The sequence below is a fragment of the Ranitomeya variabilis genome, chromosome 4, assembly GCF_051348905.1.
Source record: "Ranitomeya variabilis isolate aRanVar5 chromosome 4, aRanVar5.hap1, whole genome shotgun sequence".
Classification (NCBI taxonomy): domain Eukaryota; kingdom Metazoa; phylum Chordata; class Amphibia; order Anura; family Dendrobatidae; genus Ranitomeya; species Ranitomeya variabilis.
The window spans coordinates 648,829,805-648,847,386 of record NC_135235.1 but is presented as its reverse complement, the minus strand read 5'-3'; the positions used below and the strand labels follow the sequence as shown (position 1 = coordinate 648,847,386).

The 17,582-nt window shown below is 39.3% G+C and overlaps 1 protein-coding gene across 1 annotated transcript in view; it reads right to left on the bottom strand.

Annotated features, from left to right (window-relative positions):
* Positions 1 to 4,911: 4,911 nt before the first annotated feature.
* Positions 4,912 to 17,582, bottom strand: part of LOC143766154 (uncharacterized) — a 39,912-nt gene continuing 27,241 nt past the window's right edge. Inside the window, exons 6-9 of the mRNA XM_077253619.1 lie at positions 14,137 to 14,227; positions 13,576 to 13,679; positions 13,287 to 13,377; positions 4,912 to 9,038 (exon numbers count right to left, since the gene is read on the bottom strand). Of these exons, the coding sequence (XP_077109734.1) occupies positions 8,404 to 9,038; positions 13,287 to 13,377; positions 13,576 to 13,679; positions 14,137 to 14,227 (921 nt within the window). The 3' untranslated portion in view covers positions 4,912 to 8,403. The remainder of the gene's footprint in view (positions 9,039 to 13,286; positions 13,378 to 13,575; positions 13,680 to 14,136; positions 14,228 to 17,582) is intronic.

Here is a 17,582-nt window from a genome sequence, read left to right as displayed (position 1 = left end):
ACATGGTCCCCATATTTAAATATGGGGACCATGTGAGAGTGGACTATTGAGACAACCTGCATACAGATATCATATGGGGACAACTTGAGGGAGTCTAATGGACGAAACGGGAACATCCAAATGCTGATAAGTATACCTCGTACAAATGACAACTGTGTGCATATATCAGCAGGGTGACAGAGTGTCTGGCATATCTGCAAGATAACTTAGAATAACTCCCCTGAAAGTATAAGGGAGTAGATATTACTTTGTCCTTATTGTTTATTAAAACACCCCTCTGTATCGATATATCTGTGTTTCAAAGGAGCACAGATAGAGTGGACCCCAGCCATTGGGCCATCTAATAGGCAGAGTATCAAAGTCTCAATTCATCTGGAACTCTCAGCCCTTTTAATAATTTGGGCATATTTGATAAGACCATACCATATCTCTCTAAGATAATAGAGGAAGTCTGATAATATCCTTCAAGTATCATGGAAGGTGTGCAGATGCTTTAATCAGTATCTTTTAGTATCATGGAAGGTATTCAGACGCCTTAAATACATATAATTATCTGCGTAAATTAAGGCATATTACTACACCCTGGCTACCCGTGATTTCCTATAGGACATATTAGTCAAATAGTCTATTATACCAGTATTCTATGTTAATCATCAGCCTGGTTGATAGGAGTCTGAAATAGACGTACATTATTCGGTTTATTTTTGCTAATTTTTTCTGATTATAATTTGAGTATTTTGTTTTGTTTTTTTCTCTTTTCACTGGATAGAGGGATACATAGTTATCCAGATAAAGGCACATTGTTATACATAGGCCATCCAAGATGTTCCATTGGAAGCAATTATCTATTTAATCAATATCTAAAAAGATGATTTTTCTGGCTTATATAAGTCTGAAATGTACTTTTTTGTTTATTTTTGCTAATTTTTTCTGAATTGATTTTCTATTTTTTTCTTTTTTCTTCACGGGCTCTAGTGGTGTATGGGGACATAAATCTTTTATCTATCCTTATTAGAGGGTCAGTAAGGGACCTTAGGGTCAGCCACCGCTGAGTGGGGGCGCCTACCGCAGTAATTTAGGGTGCCTACCTCCATTGTTAGGTAGGGGAAGCTCTAGGTATCAGGTAGAATGCACTAGGGCTTCAGCATACCAGGGAACCCTAGGGACTTAACAGGGCTAGCCTCCGACGAGTGGGGGCGCCAACCGCGGTAAAGTAGGGTGCCTACCTCCACAGTCAGGCAGGACCCAATAGCCCACTATACAGGGTGGCGTAGGTACATTCCATACCTCCAATTTTTTATAACTATTTAATAATAAAGTCAATTTTTAATTGCCATAATAAAGGTTAAATTTTAGGAATTCTTGTTTTGGTTTAGGTTAGTTGTTGTTCTAGGGTTCCGCCATATCATAATTTGGTGTAAAGTTGCATTGCTACATCAATGAAACGGAGAGAGGAGCTACTATTACAAAATAACATTCGTTTGGCAGCTGTTTATGTAGACCCAATGCATCGGATTCTTCTAGATGATCAACAGCTAACTAAAGGAAAAGAAGCTCTGTTTGAAATAGCAGTAAGGATGAAAGGGTTGCAGAACAGTCAGGAGGAACAAGAAGAATTTTTTTCGTTCTGCCACATCTTCACCCTCATCAACTGATGAAGAATTTAATTTTGAAAAATATTTGGATCACAAAGACCGTGCAAAGCGTTCCCGCATAGAAGAAGAGTCAACCCCATCAAAGAACACAGCCAGTACATTTCAGCTGAATTTTTCATGTGCACTAAAGGAAATTGAGAAATTTGACCGTTCATCAAAAATAACAGTGCAACAAGGGATTCCTCTGTATCCTGACATTGTCAGAGATGTTGCCCGAGTGGTTACTGCTTTGCCACCAACCCAAGTTAGTGTAGAGAGGTTGTTCTCTGCTCTCAAAATAATTAGATCAGATTTGAGGGCATCCATGAAGGAGGATCTGACAGAGGCAATACTTTTTCTGAGGACAAATTTATAGATTTCTTCTTATAAACTGCATAACAGTGTTTATTGCATATTTACTTACAAGAGTTTAGAAAAGTTTATAAAAGCTATTTGCTATATTCTAATTGTATTCTAATAAATATAGTTTTCGCTCTAAGTGGTCTGATTACTTATATGATGGTGAGAAACTGAATAAGCACGATGTTAATATTTTACAACAGTAAATTTATTGTTACGAATTGGCCATTTATGAAAGTCGGGAGTCGGAGCCGCAGTCTGAACCTGATAAAATCCAGGAGTCGGAGTCGCAACTGTGGCTTACCGGCTCCACAGCCCTGCTAGATCATGCAGCATTGCTCCAATCTCTGCTATTTGTATCAAATGCCAGCTGTATAACACAGCCAGCATCTGCCAGGCGTAGTACAGGCTCAGCACCTGAGCCAGCATCCAACATGTGCGTCACATGTTGGGAGTTCATTGAAAGGTTTGTCAACTACTAAGAAATTGATAACTTAACCTCAGGATAGATCATCAGTATCAGACCGATGTATATCTGACACCCAGCACTTCCACAGACAACTATTACTCTTGTAACAGCCTGATATAAACATTGTATAGAGCAGAACAACATGCTCAGCTACTATTCATTTACACATCTTTTGTTCTCAAATGCAAAAACGAACCAATTTTCACCCGTTTTTCTTGAATGTAAGAAAAAAAACCTGATCCCACGCTTCTAACTAGTCAGTGAAAATCAGATATCACATGGCTGTAAGTCAGATGATATCAGTGTGGTGTCTGTTTTTTTGCCCTTATACAAAGCCATAACCAAGGTTATTAAGGGAATGGGTGGACTGTACGAACAAAAGAGCCAAGAAAGGGCGGGAAGGCCATCCCTGATATCTCCACTCGCCTGCAGACCTCCTTTGTCTGTGAGTCAAGAGAGGTGCTGCGGGCAGGTCCATCTCTTACTGCTTCCTTGAAAGAGGCTCAACTGAGACAAGAGGAACAGCTCCTACTCCTACAACTGGACGACTCCCTGGTTTTACAGAAACGTCGGATCCCTAGTGAAACACTAACTGATTTGTTGAAGCCAAAGATTATCCACGAACTCATCAGAGCCATGGACGAAGAGGAAAACATTGCAGCACTTCATGCTAGCATCCTTTTTGTGGTTACCCTAAGGGGTCTGTTCAACACAGAAATGAATTGGGAATAAACTGCAATCAATTTCTATGCATCTGAATCCTTACCAGCAGCGCAGCACACCAACATTACTCCCTTTGGTCTAAACCGACGGTCTATGCAACCTGCAAAGCAGCAGCAGCTGAGATATTGCTATCTAAGGCAATTCAATTCCTTTGGTTTCACAGCATCACTCGGTAAGCACAAAAAAAAAATGCAATATGGTTGGTGCCCGATGGGCCCTTTTTGCCAATCCCTAGTCAAAAAGACTTTCTGAAAACTCATTGCAGCCAAGGAAGAAGAGAACATTCCAGTACTCCTCTGCATGCATAAAACCATGTGGACTGATGTGTTGTCGAATAGGTTGACTAACGGGCACAAAGCAAATAAAATAGTAGGAAGCTTTAAAAGAGGCACAGATGTTTATGACAAGAAACTAACTTTGCCCCTATACAACTCACTAGTCAGACCATTTTTTATTGCACAGTAACAAGATTCGGGAGTTTGCAGTCATATACTGTAGAGTGACTGTAGACTTTTTAGTTCAGCCCTAAAATCCCCTTTAATCCTTTGGCTATTAGAGAGCAGTGTGTATTTTGGTGACTCATCATCCCATTTGTTTGATGTGTGGTTGCACCATGTTTTGTATTTTTGGTTTGTAGTGTATGTGATAACTTTCTGGCACTAGAGGTCCTGTTATCTTCCTCTTTGAGTAGGCTACTTGCATGCTATTCTAGCACATGCAGTATAGGAGACTCTCTAAGTCTGGAGTACATACAGGTACACCTAACAAAATTAGTGTGAAGTGTCCACAATCAATGATGGTTTTTGGAGCCATGTCATCTGCTGGTGTAGGTGCACTGTGCTTTATCAAGACCAAAGTTAGCGCCGCCATCTACCGGGAAATTTTAGAGCACTTCATGCTTTTCTCTGCCGACTAGCTTATTGGAGATGGAAATTTCATACTCCAGCAGGACTTGGCACCTGTCCACACTGCCAAAAGTACCAATTCCTGGTTTAAAAACAACAGTATCACTGTGCTTGATTGGCCAACAAATTCGTCTGACCAGTATTGTCAAGAGGAAGATGAGAGATACCAGACCCAACAGCGCAGATGAGCTGAAGGCTGCTATCAAAGCAACCTGGGCTTCCAGAACACCTCAGCAGTGCCTCAGACTGATCGCCTCCATGACACGTTGCATTGATTCAGTAATTGATGCAAAAAGAGCCCCGACCATGTAGCGAGTGCATTTACTGAACATACATTTCAGTAGGCCAACTTTTCGGATCTTAAAATCATTTTTCAAGCTACTGTTATGAAGTATTCTAATTTAATGAGATAATGACTTTTGGGTTTGTTTTCATTGGGTTTGTTTTCATTGGCTGTAAATCAATCATCAACATTAACAGAACTAAACACTTGAAATAGATCATTCTGTGCGTAATGACTATAATATACGAGTTTCACTTTTTGTATTGAAGAACTGAAATAAATTAACTTTTTGATGATATTCTAATTTTGGGAGATGCATCTGTAGATTATTCCAATTATCTCTTAAGAAGGGATAATTTTCAGAAACAGAAAGTGACCTAACAAATTCCAAAAAGTCCGCAATCTATGGTGTAATTTTTCCTTTATTATTTAAAAGCAAAATCTCTACCTGTTGTGCCTGAACTCCATAGTTTTTGAAGCATTATCATTCTTTATCAAAAGAATAAAGAAAAAATAAGATAGCCCATACACACGGAGTTACAATAAGTTTTCAAACCAAACATTTATTAACAATTGTCAAGTTACGAAAACACATGCAAAGCTTCAAAACAATATGCCAAACACTATTCAGAAATCAAAGGCATTTTAGGTTTTTAAAATACATTTTGCACTAATGTATGTATATGGTTTCCCCCCATAATCAAAAATACCCCATTATTTTGGTCATATTAACACTGACAGGCACCCAAATTTTACAGAGTGAATATATGATGATGTTATATACAAGATTAACCACGTAGAAAAACAGCCATTTTTCTTTTTTCATACTTGCTCTGTTAATTATTCATCGCAAAGCCATAAACATACCAAAAAAATGCTAAAAGTGGTAAAAAATTTCAAATTCAGTGGAATTGGAAAAACAACTTAACTTTTGCAGTTTTTTGGGGGTTGTTTTTACAATATTCACTTTGTGGCAAAAATGAACTGGGTACTTTTTTCTAGGGGTTCGTATGTCTTTTTATATATATTATTTTGTTAACTCATTAAAAAAATAAATTAAAATCTGTAGACAAAAAAAATTCCAAGACCCCTTTTTTAAAAAAAGTTTTGTTCTAAGGAGTTTTATAAGGCTTTGCTTTTTTTTGCCTTGACAGTGGCAACCACTATAGTGTAGGGGTGGGGCATCAAAAGTGGCATCCTGTTCCTAAAATTTTAAATGCTGCTGTCACAATTGACAGCAGAATCTAAGAAGTCAAACTGTTGAGTACAGAGTTAAAGGTTTATTCCCATCTCCAAGATCCTATCCCAATATGTAGTAGGTGTAATAATAATATTAGCAAATACCTCCAATTAGAAATGTAGTATAGTATTCTCTTTCCTCATGTGCAGTCATTGCAGGGCCTTAGGTATCCATGGTTATAACCATTGACACAGGGACATTTAGTTAACTAGTTGCTAGTGGTTATAACTAGGGTTGAGCGACCTTGACCTTTTTAGGGTCGAGTCATGTTTTGCGAAACCCGACTTTTTGAAGTTGAGTCGGGCGAAATCGGCCGATTACTGCGAAAAGTCGAGGATCGGCCGGAACACGAAACCCTATGCACGTCAATGGGGATTTTTTTTTTTTTTTTTTTCTTCTCTCTCTCTCTCTCCCTCCCTCCGTCCCAGCCCCGAAAATTTCGTTTTACACATTGCAAATCCGTGCTGCGCACAAGCGCTAAAATGATCATAGGCGTGCACGCCCCTAACCCCTATGTCATCACTCTGCCCACACTCCTTCATTGGCTGAAAAAATGGCGCTAAACGCGTCATACGAAACGCGACTTTGGCGCCAAGATCGCGTACCGCATGGCCGACCCCACACAGGGATCGGGTCAGGTTTCATGAGACGCCGACTTTGCCAAAAGTCGGCGACTTATGAAAATGAACGATCCGTTTTGCTCAACCCTAGTTATAACCATGGATACCTAAGATCCTGCAATGCAAATAAAAAAACTATGCTACATTTCTAATTGGAGGTATTTTCTAATATCATTATTACACCTACTACATATTGGGATAGGATCTTGGAGATGGGAATACTCCTTTAACTCTAATCACATCAGTTACTCCCGTTTGCCAGGAGCATGACATAGTCGGCACCTATGGAGTATGTAGTAGAATCAACACCACTTTATGGCATGATAATTACTTTGCCCCTGTATGACTTCTCTCATGTTTAATAAGGTTTTATTTAACTGTAACATATTTACCATATTTTGAACATGAAAATGGATTCTCCCATGTGTGTCTTCTTTGATACAGTAGGTTCGGAAAGTATTCAGACCCCTTTAAATTTTTCACTCTGTTTCATTGCATCCATTTGGTAAATTCAAAAAAGTTCATTTTTTTCTCATTAATGTACACTCTGCATCCCATCTTGACTGAAAAAAAAACTAATTTAGAAAATTTGGCAAACTTATTAAAAAAGGAAAACTGAAATATCACTTGGTCATAAGTATTCAGACCCTTTGCTCAGACACTCATATCTATGTCACATGCTGTCCATTTCCTTGTGATCCTCCTTGAGATGGTTCTACTCCTTCATCGGTGTCCAGCTGTGTTTAATTTAACTGATAGGACTTTGATTTGGAAAGGCACACACTTGTCTATATAAGACCTCACAGCTCACAGTGCATGTCAGACCAAATGATAATCATGAGGTCAAAGGAACTGCCAAGGAGCTCAGAGACAGAAATGTCGCAAGGCACACATCTGGCCAAGGTTACAAAATAATTTCTGCAGTAATCAAGGTTCCTAAGAGCACAGTGGCCTCCATAATCCTTAAATGCAAGAAGTTTGGGACAAACAGAAGTCTTCCTAGACCTGGCCGTCCAGCCAAACTGAACAATCGAGGGAGAAGAGCCTTAGTGAGAGAGGTAAAGAAGAACCCCAAGATCACTGTGGCTGAGCAGATAGCAGATGCAGTAGGGAGATGAGAGAAAGTTCCGCAAAGTCAACTATCACTGCAGCAATCCACCAGTCAGGCCTTTATGGCAGAGTGGCCTGAAGGAAGCCTCTCCTCAGTGCAAGACATATGAAAGCCTGCATAGAGTTTTCGAAAAAAAAACATGAAGGACTACCAGACTATGAGAAATAAGATTCTCTGGTATGATGAGACGAAGATAGAACGTTTTGGTGATAATTCTAAGTGGTATGTGTGGAGAAAACCAAGCACTGCTCATCACCTGCCCAATACAATCCCAACAGTAAAACATGGTGGTGGCAGCATCATGTTATGGGGGTGTTTTTCACCTGCAGGGACAGGAAGACTGGTTGCAATTTAAGGAAACATGAATGCAGCCAAGTACAGTGATATCCTGGATGAAACCTTCTTCCAGAGTGCTCTGGACCTCAGACTTGGCTGAAGGTTCACCTTCCAACAAGACAATCACCCTGAGCACACAGCTAAAATAATAGAGTGGCTTCAGAACAACTCCTTGACCATTCTTGACTAGCCCAGCCAGAGCCCTGACCTAAACCCAATTGAGCATCTCTGGAGAGACCTGAAAATGGCTGTCCACCAACGTTCACCATCCAACCTGACGCAACTGGAGAGGATCTCCAAGCAAGAATGGCAGAGGATCCCCAAATCCAGGTGTGAAAAACTTGTTGCATTATTCCCAAGAAGATGCTGTACTATCTCAAAAGAGTGCATCTACTTAATACTGAGCAAGGGGTCTGAATACTTCTGACCATGTGATATGTCAGTTTTTTTTAATAAATTTGCAAAAATTTCTACATTTCTGTTTTTTTCACTCAAAATGGGGTGCAGAGTGTAAATTAATGAGAAAAAATTTAACTTTTTTGAATTTACCTAATGGCTGCAATGAAACAGAGTGAAAATGTAAAGGGGTCTGAATACTTTCCATACCCACTGTATGTAACAAGCTTTGCCATATTTCTAGAACATATCCCACATTCTGAACATAAAAGGGGTTTTGTGTGAATTCTCCCATGTTTAGCAAAAATTTTATTGTAAAAAAAATTCTACAATATTTTAACCATGATAATGGTTTCTTTAGTGTGAGTTTTTTGATGCTCAACAAGATTTGATTTCCGTGTAAAATATTTCCCACATTCTGGGCATAAATATGGCTTCTCACCTGTGTGAGTTTTTTCATGAGTAACCAAATGCGATTTCCTTTTGAAACATTTCCCACATTCTGAACATGAGAATGGCTTCTCCCCTGTGTGAACTACTGAATGTGTAACAACATGAGATTTCCGGCTAAAACATTTTCCACATTCTGGACATGAATATGGCTTCTCCCCTGTGTGGATTCGCTCATGTATAACTAAATCAGATTTATGCGTAAAACATCTCCCACATTCTGAACATGAAAATGGTTTCTCTTTTGCGTGTGTGCTTTGATGTTCAACATTACTTTGGTTATTGTTTTGTTTAACAGTCTGTGATGAATCATAAGATAGCATCCAATGATAAAGATCAGAAGATAGATCTTCGCTGTAAGAGCTTGAGTTTGTATCTGGTGTAATGGAAGGCTCTTCGTATGTATCTGGTATAATGGCAGACTCTTCATGTGTATCTTGTGTGATATCGTTATCTTCTGCTTTAATATCTGAAGACACCACATGCCCTTCTGAGTTTATCATACTTTCACCTGCCAAGAATAAAACAGTTAGTAAGTTGGAGTTTCTATCAGGAAAGACCAAAGCTACTAGGGTAAGATTAATCCAATAAATTCTGCCACAGCTTGCATGTAATTGCACAGATATGAGAAGTTAGTTATATTTTGACAATTACCATGATATTCTAAGGCTATGTGCACACGTAGGAAATGTGGTGCAGAATTTTCTGCACTAAATCTGCATCTCCTGGCAGAAAACGCAGGTGCAGATTTGATGCAGTTTTTGTGCGTTTTTGTTGCAGATTTGGTGCAGTTTTTGTGCAGATTTTACCAGTGCGGATTTTTATCATGGAGGGGTGCAGAAACGCTGCAGAACTGCACAAAGAAGCGACATGCACTTCTTTGAAATCTGCAGCGTTTCTGCGCGGATTTTTCTGCACAGCTTTTTTTTTTTTTTACATTGATTTACATTGTACTGTAAATCACAGTGCAGATCTGCAGCGTTTCTGCAGCAGAAAAAAACGCTGCAGATCTGCACTAAATCTGCATCGTGTGCACAGGCCCTAAGTGTGTATTATGGAATACAATATAGACGGACTTCTAATTGCATTATGATAAGTTTGGGATCCTACTTGATTTCTTCCTGCAATTGTTTAATTTTTGCTTTGATATTCAGTGACAATACTTTTGCTGTACTCTTTACATGATTGAATAGAATTGTTTCAGCTGTGTAATATTAATAATTTTAACAAATTTTGAGCATTGGTCAATATTTTCCCTTCTTATCTTTTTCAGTCATATAATGTACAATTTATCTGCCTTAAAGGGGTTTTCCATGGCCCGTGACCATGTGACATCTGTGTGTTAATGTGATACCATCAGTGAATGCATGTACGTGTGTCCGGTCCGTGTGACCAGTACTGGAATAGGATGAAGAATACAAATGACAGATGTTTAGGTGTTAGATGTGCAAATATAAAGATGATAGAAAGATAATAGTTAGATAGATATATAGAAATATGTCAGTGAGATATACATATAATCAGTGCTTTGTGTATTTTTCTGTACTTGTATTTATCTAGTAATTAAATAAATAATAAAAATGGTGTTGGGTCTCCCTATTTTTTATTAACCAGCTGAAAGAAAGCAGACAGTTGGGGGCTGGTGGTATTATTTGGGGAAGGGGCCAATATCCATACAGGTTCCCAGCCTATTAATATTAGCTCATAGCTGTCTGGGTAGCTTTTACTGGTTATTAAAAAGGGGGATCCAAAAAAAATTATGTGGGGTCCCTTTATCTAATATATAAAGCTGAATGTGTGTATGTGTGTATGTCCGGGATTGGCATCTGAACCGTCGCAGCTACAGCCACAAAATTTTGCACAGTCACACGTCTGGACCCCGAGAGCGTCATAGGCTATGTTGTGAGGTGAAATTTTAACCCCGCGCTTTCCAATTCACCAAACAATTTTGCCCCTATCTACATAATGGGGAAAAAGTGAAAGGAAAAGCGTTGGAGGCGTCGCAGCTACAGGCACAAAATTTTGCACAGTCACACGTCTGGACCCCGAGAGCGTCAAAGCTATGTTGTGAGGTGAAATTTTAACCCCGCGCTTTCCAATTCACCAAACAATTTTGCCCCTATCTACATAATGGGGAAAAAATGAAAGGAAAAGTGTTGGAGGCAAATTAACAGCTGCCAGATGTGAACAAGGGGGACTTAAAGAATGAGAGCGATGGCGCCAAAGAGTATATACTGTACAGTTGCTAAGGTGGGGCCCCGACATGGGATAATCACCACACCACCATGGGGATATGAACACACACACAAAATAAGCCACACACTACCACGTGCTCGAACACATATACCACCCTCAGCGCACATTTCACCACACATACACCAACCTCGCCACATAAAAGTCGAAACACAAAAGTCGCCGCTCAAAACTCGCCACGCGCAAAACTCTCCACATGCAAAACTCGCCACACGTGCAAAACTCACCTCATGGAAAACTCGCCACACGCAAAACTTGCACACGCGGAAAAATTGCCACATGCACAAAAGTTGCAACACATGCAAAAGTTGCCTCACACAAAACTTGCACATACTCAAAAGGCACCACACATAAAACTCGCCACGCGCAAAACTCGCCATGCGCAAAACTTGCTGCACACAACTTGCTACACTAACCTATCACATGCATCTCGACACACAAAAAGTTGCTACACGCATGTCGCCACACAAAACTCATCTCACAAAAGTCGCTACATGCATGTCGCCACACGCAACTCAACACACACAACTTGACTCGAAACTCGCCCTAAAACACACACAAGTCTGGTATTATCCTTCAAAAATAAAAATCTGATTAATAAGCAGACAAACTACAAGAGCAACAAATGTACCATATAGGAATCCGGCAGCTGTCAGTCACATGACCAGTCTATTATGTGTATGTGTGAGCTAATATATACTGCCAGGGGGTGGGCTTACTGTTGGCTGGGGATTTATCAGGCTGCCAATTTAGCTTACAAATACTGAGGTAAAAATACTGACCAAATAACGTGTGAACGAGGTCTAATACAGGAGGAGATGACATACAGATATATACTATATACAGGAGGAGATGACACACAGGTATATACTATTTACAGGGGAGATGACACACAGGTATATACTATATACAGGAGAGATGACACACAGGTATATACTATATGGAGGAGGAGATGACATACAGTTATATATTATATACAGGAGGAGATGACACAGGTATATACTATATACAGGAGCAGATTACCTACAGGTATATAGTATATACAGGAGGAGATGACATACAGGTATATGCTATGTATAGGAGGAGATGACATACAGGTATATACTATATACAGGAGGAGATGACACACAGATATATACTATATATAGGTGAGATGACACAGGTATATACAGGAGGAGATTACATACAGGTATATACAATATATAGGAGGAGATGACATACAGGTATATACTATATACAGGGGAGATGACACAGCAGGTATATACTATATACAGGGGAGATGACATACAGGTATATACTATATACAGGAGATGACATACAGGTGTATACTATATATAAGGGAGATGACAAACATGTATATACTGAGGTGAAAATGAGAGGTGTGAGGTGACAATGAAAAGGTGTGAGTGCAAAATGAGAGGAGTGAGGGAAAATAGTGGAGTGATCGGAAAATGACAGATGTGAGGTCCAAATGACAAGTGTTAGAGGGGAATGAGAGGAGTGAGGGGGAAAATAAGAGGAGTGAGGGGGAAAATGAGAGGTGTGAGGGAGAAAATTAGAGATGTGAGGGGGAAAATGAAAGATGTGATGGGGAAAATGAGAGGCGTGATGGGAAAATAAGAGAAGTGAGGTGCTATAACTAACCACAGATATTTACTATGCCCAGGCAATGCCGGGCTCTTCAGCTAGTTTTTAATAACCAGGAAAGGATAGCACCGACAGCTGCTGGCGCTTAGCCTCGTCTCTTCTTGCTGGCCCTGGTGCGTTGGCAAGCTGGGCAAAGGTATTGGAGTTGATGTCAGCTGTGTAATATCTGCTGACGTCAACCTCAGGGGTTAGTAATTGAGAGGTGTCTATCAGACACCCCCATTACTAACCCCATAGTCAAAAGTAATAAACACAAACACAAAAACAGAGTAAAGTAATTTAATTGTAAAAAGCACTCCCTGTCCCTCTTTTACCCATTTATTACCATGCAAAAAATATAATACAAAGTGGTCTGCCATAAATCCATCCCACGACGATCCCCAACTCTGCTACTTCAGATCCTCACACACAATGTTATTCCTCATTTATCTAGTACACGTCACCAGATTTATCAGTGCTAAGTTTTCCTTATATATACACTTTTATTGCAAACAAGTTTTACCAAACTCGGATTATACAACTTAAATCTTCAGCCTTTAATTCAAGATTTTTTAGATTGTAACTTTTAGAGGCCTTGCAAAGACAGATTCTGTTATTATATATCTGTGCAAAAACTAATAAGATTCTACTGAGAATTTTATTGCTAAGATATAAACATTAGATCTCGATTCCCAGTTTCTGACTTCAATAAGATGGTGGCAATATTCATGATCTGATCTTTTACTTTGTTGCCTCACACATTTATCTTAACATGGAACACTATGCACTAAAGCCATGTCTATTCTATTTATTTTTCAAGGATCCATTTGAGGCTAAATCAGACAGTCGTGAGATTATAGCCTCAGCGTTTACTACTCACCTGGGTAGTCATAGGAAGTAACCTCCTTTTTAACCCGCTTATTACCCCTCACATATGTCCCTGTAGAATTAATATGGGTCAGATCTTCACCCTGAAACAAATATTGTAAAAGTCACAAACAGATGGAGAAATCCCATCTATGATCAGCTCTAATCCTGCCATCTCCACCGTTCTCATTACACAAGTATAAAACATATAATACTGGTGGATAAAACAAGACTGAACACAAGACCATCACAGCCGTCTACACATCATAGGGGAAATCTCATGACACCTTCTGTTCATCTACCTTATGATCCTTAGGAACATTGGGATTTTTTTTTGTTTTTGAACAGTCCTGTGGAAGAAGAGGACGGGGACATCTCTTTGGTGCTCTTCTCTTACTGGAAAGAACTGTAGGAAACATATATAGGGACTGCTGTCATCATTGGTCTCTTATAACGTTAACGGTATCACATTTTTATCAACATCACTTTTCGTTAAACAAGTTGTCCACTACTAAGACAACCCCAGTATATTTGCGCCCGTAAAATAATGCTCTCTATCGGTGCCGGCAGCGTTTTAGCGATGTCGGCACTTGCTCTCCTAAGGCTCACTTGCCCAATCAGTGCCGGATTCACTCTAACTGCTGTTGTGATGGCGCCGACTCCGGGCCATGAGTATAACTGTTGTTAGTGTCCAGGGCAAACGTGTTGATTGAAAAGGGGTTGTTCGAGAAGTGGACAACCTTGTTAAGGGGAAATCCATAATTAAAAATCTGACAGCAAACTGACCCTCAAACAACTCAAAATGGTAGTAGCCACTGACTGAGAAGAATCAGACTTCTCTGCATTTAGTGGTTACTACTCACCTGTGCGGTTATCTGTAGGAATCTTCCCTTTACACCGCTCATCACCCGTTAAATATGTCTCTGTAGTATTAATATGAGTCAGATCTTCACCCTGAAACAAATATTTTAAAAGTCACAGTGGAGTAAAATGATTTTGATAATTAAAGAAGAACTCCCATTTTTTTAATATAATTGCACCCCCATCTGGTTGTCTCTCACACTCCTCACTTCTCTTGTACACAGAGTTCTTACTTCACTACAGTTCAGCTTCCATCTTGATTCCCAGCTCTCATTCTACATGTTCTTCGTCTATGTGCTGCTAACAATCCCATGATGTGATGCATCAGCAAAGCATCACATGACCTGATAGTGGCTGTTCCATCTCTATCTGATGACAGGACATAATGATGATCCTTCCTATATTCCCCGAAAGAAATTAAGAGATATTTGCTCTTCTGAACCTTTTTTTCTGGAGTAAAAATGAATAAATAGAGTATTTTTTTTTTATATATACAGTGGGAAAAATTAGTATTTGATACTCTGCCGATTTTACAAGTTTTCCCACTTACAAAGAATAGAGAGGTCTGTAATTTTTTTTGTAGGTACACTTCATCAATGAGAGACAGAATCTTTAAAAATTCCAGAAAATCACATTGTATGATTTTTGCATGATTAATTTGCATTTTATTGCACAAAATAAGTATTTGTTACAATAAAAAAAACAAAGCTTAATATTTGGTATAGAGACCTATGTTTGCAATTACAGAGGTCAGTCGTTTCCTGCAGTTCTTGATCAACTTTGCACACACTGCAGCAGGGATTTTGGCCCACTCCTTCATACAGATCTTCTCCAGATCTTTCAGGTTGTGGGGCTGTCACCGGGCAACATTGAGTTTCAGCTCCCTCCAAAGATTTTCTATTGGGTTCAGGTCTGGAGACTGGCTAGGTCACTCCAAGACCTTGAAATGCTTATTACAGAGCCATTACTTAGTTGCCCTGGCTATGTGTTTCAGGCCATTGTCATGGGGAAAGACCCAGCCACAACCTATCTTCAATGCTTTTACTGAGGGAATGGGGTTGTTGGCCAAAATCTTGCTCCAAGTGTCCCCTTTGCAGAAAAGTACCCCCAAAGTATGATGTTTCCCCACCCATGATTCACGGTTGAAACGGTGTTCTTAGTGTTCAGGATTTTAATCCATGACTGCATCGTTTGTTACTAATGGAAATGTTTGAGACTGTGGTCCCAGCTCTCTTCAGGTCATTGACCAACTCCTCCCGTGTAGTTCTGGGCAGATTCCCGACCTTTTTCAAAATCATCCTTACTCCATGAGGCGATATCCTGCATGGAGCCCCAGACCGAGGAAGATTGACAGTCCTCCTGTGTTTCTTCCATTTCTAATAATTACAACAACAGTAGTTGCCCTCTTTCCAAGCTGCTTGCCAATGGTTCGGTAGCCTATTCCAGCCTAGTGCAGGATTACTGTAGCGATTTCTACATTGACTGTGGACAAGGAACGCTGTGAGTGACAGCACAGTCGCCCTATGGTATCTGGAGTGTGCCGGACTGTCAGTTTTGTGAGTGACAGTTCAGTTATCCAATCTTATCCTGGGTCATGCTGGGTTGTGAACAGTTTGATTGTCAGCCCTGCAGCTCAATCTGGTTTAGTCTGCGGTTGTTTCCTCAGGTGTCTCCCATTCCTAATCATCTGCAAGGTATTTAGCTGGCTAGCTGCTAGTAGTCTGTGTCAGTTGTAAATTTGCTTCCGGTAGGCGTGTTTGCTTGCTTGGTGTCTGTCTCTGATCTTGCTGGTGACCATGGATTTTTTGTTGTGACTACTCTTTTGGATTTCCCCTTCTGCTTTTGACATAACCTCCGGACTGTTACTTCACCACTCTTTTGTATCTCCCCTCTTTCCTACGACCCCTCCTGGAATCTGATCTTGGATCTCCTGACTACCTTGTCTCACGGCTTGCCCACGAGTAGTGGCTTAGGGTCAGATCTACAATTTTGTCTCTGGTGTCCTTAGACAAACCCCTGACTCCACAATTTCCCTGACTCTTGACTCCGACTCCACAGCACTGGCTCACTACTGAGCATGTACATAAACTGCAGCACAGATTCATCTCAATTAAAAGCCTAGATCCTTACATCAGAAACAGAACAGATACTTATAGGTAATTTCTCAACTTTTCCAATTTCTTATGAAAACATTTACGGGACATACTACATTCAGCTACTGTACCCAATTTATTATATATTTTAGGAGTCGGAGTTGCTCCATTTTATACAAGCTCCGACTCCATCAAAATTGACACAGCCTCCGACTCCACAGCCCTGGTGGACAGGTGTCTTTTATACACGTAACAAGTTCAAACAGGTGCAATTAATACAGGTAAAGAGTGCAGAGTAGGAGGGCTTTGTAAAGAAAAATTAACGGGTCTTTGAGAGACAGAATTCTTGCTGGTTGATAGGTGATGAAATATTGATTTCATGCAGTAAAATGTATTTTAATTATTTTAAAAAAATACAATGTAATTTTCTGTTTTTGTTTTTTAGATTCTGTCTCTCTCAGTTGAAGTGTACCTACGATAAAAATTACAGACCCCTCTTTTTTCTTTGTAGGTGGGAAAACTTGCAAAATCATCAGTGTATCAAATACGGTACTTATTTTCCCCACTGTAAGACCTATTCATTTAATTTAAGTAAAATTTACTTGGGTTTGTGTATTTTATTTTATTTGTTTGTTCAAAATTATGGTCATGATTTTGGTTACCCAAATGTTTTAGCCAAATTCATTTGTAAAGACTTTTCAAAACATCATAACAATTTTGCGCAATTAAACTATAACACTTTAATGGAGCATAAAACCGGTCTAATTTTTTTTGAGCGCTTGAATACTAATATGTAACATAGTATTACATGTTGAAAGGATTGTGCACTTTGTTACTCTAAAAAGGTGCAAAAAGTAAAGGAGCCAAAAATAAGCATTTTTTTAATTTGTGATAATTCATCACACAGTGTACCCATTTTTATGTATTTGGCATAAAGTATGTAAATGCAAAAAGACAAAAATGATTTAAATAAAAAAACAAAAACAAATAATGACTTGTGGCCTATAAGTATACAGAAAGACTGATCTGTTATATCCATTATAACTGTGAAACAGGAGTTATACAGTTATTAATAGCAACTGTGATAACTTTCTGCTACTCTATGTGGAAGACTTAAGTGGTCAATCCATGTAAATTCATCATAGAGAAGTTCTGGTAGCTAAGATTATGACCCTCGTCAGAGAATATAAAGTCATCGCGAGACTGAAAAGAAGTATACCATGAATTTTCATACAGAAAAAAAACAACTAGATTTTATATACTAGTGGACTAGTGACAAAACAATTTAAAATATAAAAAGGGTATGTTACTTTAATTAAAAAATTTAGCAGCAGTACTTAATAAATAGCTTTAGG